A 6,000-nucleotide genomic window follows, 5' to 3' on the forward strand; every position below is an offset into this window, starting at 1 on the left:
TCAAGACTAAATATGGGAAGTTTTTGTAACCTTTCCTCGTAGGTCAGGTTTTCTAAACCTTTTATCATTTTTATTGCTCTCCTCTGTATTCCTTCCAATTTGTCCACATCTTTCCTAAACTGTGGTGCCCAGAATTGGACACAGTCCTCCAGCTGAGGCCTGACCAGTCCCAAATAGGGTGGGACAACTACTGCCTGTGTCTTACATACAACACTCCTGTTAATACACGCCAGCTGTCTTTGCCACTGCATCATATTCAGTCATCCTTTTCAGAAGTACTATCACCTAGACAATTATTCCTCATTTTGTAGTTGTGCATTTGATTTTTCCTTCTTAAATGAAGTACTTTGCACTTCTCTGTATTGAATTTCATCTTGTTGAATTCAGACCAATTCAAGCTTATTTTGAATTTTAAACCTGACTGACAAAATGCTCACAACTCCTCCCAGCTTGGTGTCATCTGAAGATTTTATAAGAATACTCTCTACTCCATTATCCAAGTCACTAATGGAAATATCGACTAATACTGAACGCAGGACTGACCCCTATGGGACCGCACTAGATATGCCCTCCCAATTTGACAGCAAACCATGCCTAACTACTCTGAGTATGGTCTTTCAACCAGTTGTGGTCTAGATGAAATTATTATAAGGTGGTTGCACATTTCCCTAGTTTGCTTATGAGAATGTCATGCAGAAATGTGTCAAAAGCCTTACTAAAATCAAGATACATCACGACTACTGCTTCTGCACTATCCACTAGGTTGGTAACCCTATCAAAGAAAGAAATTAAGTTGGTGTGGCATGATTTTTTCTTTACAAATCCATGCTAACTATTCCTTATAATCCCATTATCCTCCAGGTCCTTACAAATTGACCGTTTAATAATTTGCTCCAGTATCTTTCAGGCACTGAAGTCCAGCTGATTGGTCTATAATTCTCTTGGTCCTTCTCCCTCCCCTTTTTAAAGGTACTATGTTTGCCCTTCTGCCATCTTCAGGGACTTCTACTGTCCTCCAGCAGTTCAAAGATAATTACTAATGGCTCCAAGACTGATTCAGCTAGTTCTTTAAGTACTCTAGGATGAATTTCATCAGGCCCTGCTGACTTGAATACATCTAATTATTCTTTAGCCATGATAACAATGTCCCACTAAAGTAAGTGATAATTTAGGTCATCTATTTTTCTTATCTGTATTTAAATATATATGCTTAGATCTGTTTAGCAAAAATACTCCCACAAAATCCAAGCAATGTTTGCAATCAACCACCATATTTATTGCTCTAATTAGTAAGGAATAGTTTGTGATTCAAGTAACAGCTATAGTATAGTAGGCTGATGGAATTTTTAATGTCAGAACAAGATTTTATAATTCCATGTTTCTCTGAGATAATATAGTTTTATCTTCTTAATAAAGTTTTATTTTCTTCATAAAGAGGTGGTACACGCAGTCGGACATCTTGGATTCTGATATAAACTACTGATTATAAAGCATGATAAAAAGCTACCCCTTCTTTCCATCACACTCTCTTGAAATAGTATTAGGTATTAGTATTTCAAACTATTTCACAAGTTAGAATCAGATACTGGATATTCAGTAAGAGAAAAGGAATGAAGACTTTAACACAGAGCTGCCACCCACGTCACACAGGCAGAGCTAACCAGAGGCGCAAAGGTCTGCCCATGTGGATCCGACTGCAAAATCAGAGCCTAAATCTGGTGATCCAAATAGAGAACCTCCTAAACACTGTGTCACAAAGACTATCAAATTACAGTGCTTACCTGTTTCAGATAAGCAAGTAAATATCAAGGCATAAAATTTTACAATCCCATAACAAAACAAATACCCACCTATGTTTAGTTTCAAGAGTTAACAACTAAACAAAATTAGAAAATCTCTCACAGACAAGAGTCAGTAGATTTTCTTACTGAGTTACAAGCTGCAATCCCTTAATTACTACATTAAGAGTAGAATAAAAGTTATTAATTATTGGTCAAACAGAGAAAAATAGAGTTACGTGCACGCTATTAATCCTACAAATACTACCAGAGTGAATAGAAGGCACTAAAAAAAAATAACCCTGTGTAGACCTCTGTCAAATCCTTGATTAATATTTACCTGGCAAAAGTACTGGTTCCAGCTTTTTAATCTTGGGCTCTGGGGTTATTTTGTCTTCAACCTGAAACAACAGCAACATCACATAAAATTAAAGATATACATAGACTGGGAATGGCTGAGCCATTACAAACATTGAATCTATCTCCCCATGTAAGTATTCTCACACTTCTTATCAAACTGTCTGTACTGGGCTATCTTGATTATCACTTCAGAATTTTTTTCTCTTACTTAATTGGCCTCTCAGAGTTGGTAAGACAACTCCCACCTTTTCATACTCTCTGTATGTGTATATATATATCTCCTAAATATATGTTCCATTCTATGCATCCGAAGAAGTGGGCTATAGCCCACGAAAGCTTATGCTCAAATAAATTTGTCAGTCTCTAAGGTGCCACAAGTACTCCTGTTCTTTTTATAGATTTTCTGATCTTCTTGGGGCCACTTTTTTAGTTTAAAAGTTTTTGAGTCCTAAGTTTCAGGTCCCAATTCTGCAGGGATTTACACACGTTTAATGCTACACACTCCATAGACTTTAATGGAACTACTAATAGGTCTGGTCTATAGTGGGGGGGGGGTCAATCTAAGTTAGACAAATTCAGCTACGTCCACATACTTAGATCTACTCACCGCAGTGTCTTCACTGCAGTGAATCAACTGCTGATGCTCCCCTGTTGACTCCGCTTGCGCCTCTTGCTCTGGTGGAGTACCCGAGTCAACGGGAGAGCACTTGGCAGTCAATTTATCATGTCTAGACTAGATGTGATAAATCGAACCCCGCTGGATCAATCACAGCCCATCAATCCAGCGGGTAATGTAGACAAGCCCATAGTGTGTAAACTTAAGCACATGACTAAGTCTAGACAGGCCCTAAATTGCTGGTCCTACAATAAGATCAATGCATGTGCCTGAACAGCCCCCCAGTGATTTAAACAAGGTTCTACTCAAGTATAAGCATCTATCTGCATGAAGAAACGTATAAGATCAAGACCTAAATTTGATGATTTTTTTAAAGGCACCTTATAAATCATTTTATGTTTAAATTCCAGTCCTTAAAAAAACAAAACAAAAACCTCATTATCATTCATTTAAAAAGATACAGAGAATGTCATTTGACACAATGTAACTATTTACATTTTCCATGGAGACAATTATGCCCTTCCCAGAAAAACAAAACAAAACACCAAATAGTCATTTCTATTTCACTGAAAAAATGTGAAAAAAAATCCAGTTTTCTATTTTTGGCCATACATGTTAGTATGACACAGCATCTGACTTTTCAACTAGTAAGCCACACCCCATAAATCTAGATATAAAAATCGCTCCTTCTTTAGGGCACTGCAGAAACCCACACTGAAGTTTAGAACCTTTTCATAATAATTTTACTGAAACATACCATTTTCTTGTTTTATTGTCAGCTTTTGATTTCTAGTTAGTGCCAATAAGTTTAATGAGTACTGCAGCAGCTTAAATATTTGCGTATAAGGAACAAGCACTTATGTTTTCTCTTTAAAGTAACCCAATATTTGGCTAGTGCTAAAACAAGGTTCTAGCACTTAATCACTGTAAAAAGGAAAGGAAAGTCATTCACATATAGCTAAAGTTAGTACAAAGCATCCGAACTTTTCTTAGGCTGACAAACTTTAATTAGTTGGTGATTGTGTTTGCTTAAAAAGTTGTTGCTTCCCTCTAGTTGCAATAGAAATGATCTACACAGAGTTTGTGCCTGATTGGGAGGACAAACCTAGACAAAAAGGGGGCACCAATGTCCAGACACCGGCCAATTCCCGGGATGCTGCTGCCTTCGCTCGGAGGACACCACCCAAGGAAAGTTTTCCTAGCACAGCCGAAGGGGGAGGGGGGGCTAGCTCACGCGCAGGTGCTATTTAAACACCGCCGAGAGCCATTACCAGGCTGATAAGTGTTGCTGAGGAGAAGGAGGGAAGCTGCCCCAAAGAGCCCCATCCTCTGCCCCCGGCCCTAGCGCGCTACGCCGGGGTGGGGGGATGGACAGAAAGGGCTGTTACCTGCGGCAGAAGGTAGGACTTGAAGGTGGGCTTGGCTGGCCTGAGCGAAAACATCGCGGCTGCCCCCGGCAGTCCCCGCTGGAGGCTGCTCCCCGGGTGAGGCAAACAGCGGGGTGAGCCCCCAGTCCTGCCCGAGCCCCCCCCGGCCCAGGGCTGCAGGCTCCCGGCGCTCTGGAGTTCCGAGGCGGCGGAAGGCGGCACCACTGCCCCCCCGTTCCCAAGGGAGGAGTCAGCCGGCTGGGCAGGTCCGGCCTGGGGCTGCCCCGGCCCCTCATGGAGCCCCCGTCAGCCCCGCTGCTCCCTCCCCTGCGGGCCGGCGTGGGGGCGGGGGCGCGTGAGGGGAACCTCCCCGCCCTAGCAGCTCCCTGCCTCCAGCAGCAGGAAGCAGCGGCGGCCTGGCTGGGCCCCGGAGACTGGGGCCTGGGCGGCCATGTTGGAGGCGAGGCTGAGTTTGTACGGCAGCGCGGAGGGGCCAAGCGGCCGCCCCCAGAGGCGTTCCCCCCCTCCGCCGTGTACCCTCGCCCCTTCCCCTGCTACGTGTGTGTCCCCACCCCCCGCCCGCGCGCCCTGTGACGGGGGCATCTGCCAAGCACCAGCCCCGAGGGGGGGCTCGATGATCTCCCCGCTTTCCCCTGGGCTTGGCTCTGCACAGCCTCAGCCGCGCCAGCCCCAGGGAAGGGGAAGCTGGCCCCGCTGCCGTAGCTTTCCACTTGCAAGTTACAAGCCCGATTTTGCCCCACCTCCTTGGACAAGGTCCTTTCTGCTTTAGCAACCACATACGGGGGCGGCGGGGGAGTGTTGCACGCACTTTGAGGTTAACTAGACAAGCTGCTTTTGAGATCTCCGACCCATGAGTCCCCAGAGCTGGCTTCTGGCCTGAGACGACGCGCTTTTGGAGGGTTTCAGGCCTGCTTTCAAAATCTCATGCCATTGGGTGCGGCTATGGACCTCATGGCTGCCGCCCCACAACTGTGACAGTGGCATCAAATAGACTAGAAGGATGGCCCCTGCAACGGCTACAGCAAAGGCAGCTTTTGGCACCTGGAATCCCACTGTTGTCAAAAGATACTTTTGTCAGGGATAATTTACTTTCAAGATATGTAACACCATATGTAGGTATGTTACCCTGGATGACCAATAACTGACATTTCAAACTCTGTCATCTATTTTTAACCATATTTCTAATAAACTTTTAAATTTGTTTCTCTGTGTAAGCGTGTGTGTGTGGTACGTGCATTCATTCATTCCAGAGGAAAACCTCAGGCTTTTCCATTCCCGGTCAGGCAGCTATGGGTGTGTTTACATGGCTTTTGGAAAAGCTGTAATGCTCCTTCCCCTGCCCCCTCCTCATGCAATCTGACTTACCAGGATCAAAGAGAAATCTGAAACAAGAATTAATAGCTATCTAGGCTATCCCTCAGTGGGAGAAGAGTCAGACTCCCTGGCCATATTCTAATACCATTAGGCATGTTGAATTAAATCCATAGGCCTACTCAAGGAGTAAGGAACTAGCCACAGTGGGTAAAGGTGGCAAAATCTGTCTCTATTGATGTTTTGTTTACTCCTACTGTATTTTGACTCTCTTGTAAGGGTATTTCAAGGTCACTTCCTCTAGTTTCTTTTTCAGATGCTGGGATCAGTTCCAGCACAACTGTGAAACAGATGAAGAACTTAGGAAAAGAATTAAAATACCTACAGAGAATACTTTATGTAGTACTGTGAGCCTAACCAATACCCTATTCCCTTGTCAGCTAAACAATTTCTTAGAAAAATATTTCTCAACATTAGACATTTTAGTACTTTATAGCAGTAGCTGTATGTATTAATTTTGTGTATTTATTAAAATTACAAAAATCAA

The 6,000-nt window shown here is 43.5% G+C and overlaps 1 protein-coding gene and 1 long non-coding RNA gene across 3 annotated transcripts in view; one reads left to right on the top strand and one right to left on the bottom strand.

The window, feature by feature from the left end:
• The window catches only part of MTMR10 (myotubularin related protein 10), a 65,063-nt gene extending 60,455 nt beyond the window's left edge, over positions 1-4,608 (bottom strand). The window contains exons 1-2 of one of the 2 annotated variants that reach the window (XM_039492024.1): positions 4,143-4,608; positions 2,119-2,179 (exon numbers count right to left, since the gene is read on the bottom strand). In XM_039492024.1, the coding sequence (XP_039347958.1) occupies positions 2,119-2,179; positions 4,143-4,196 (115 nt within the window). In that variant the 5' untranslated portion in view covers positions 4,197-4,608. Of the gene's footprint in view, positions 1-2,118; positions 2,180-3,859; positions 3,931-4,142 lie in introns of those variants that run through there. The other variant, XM_039492025.1, reaches the window with a different exon arrangement.
• On the top strand, positions 4,017-6,000 carry LOC120373514. Its single transcript, XR_005585565.1, has 2 exons — positions 4,017-4,154; positions 5,770-6,000. It is a non-coding gene; the product is annotated as an uncharacterized LOC120373514 (long non-coding RNA).

Source organism: Mauremys reevesii, linkage group 10, assembly GCF_016161935.1.
Source record: "Mauremys reevesii isolate NIE-2019 linkage group 10, ASM1616193v1, whole genome shotgun sequence".
NCBI lineage: Eukaryota > Metazoa > Chordata > Testudines > Geoemydidae > Mauremys > Mauremys reevesii.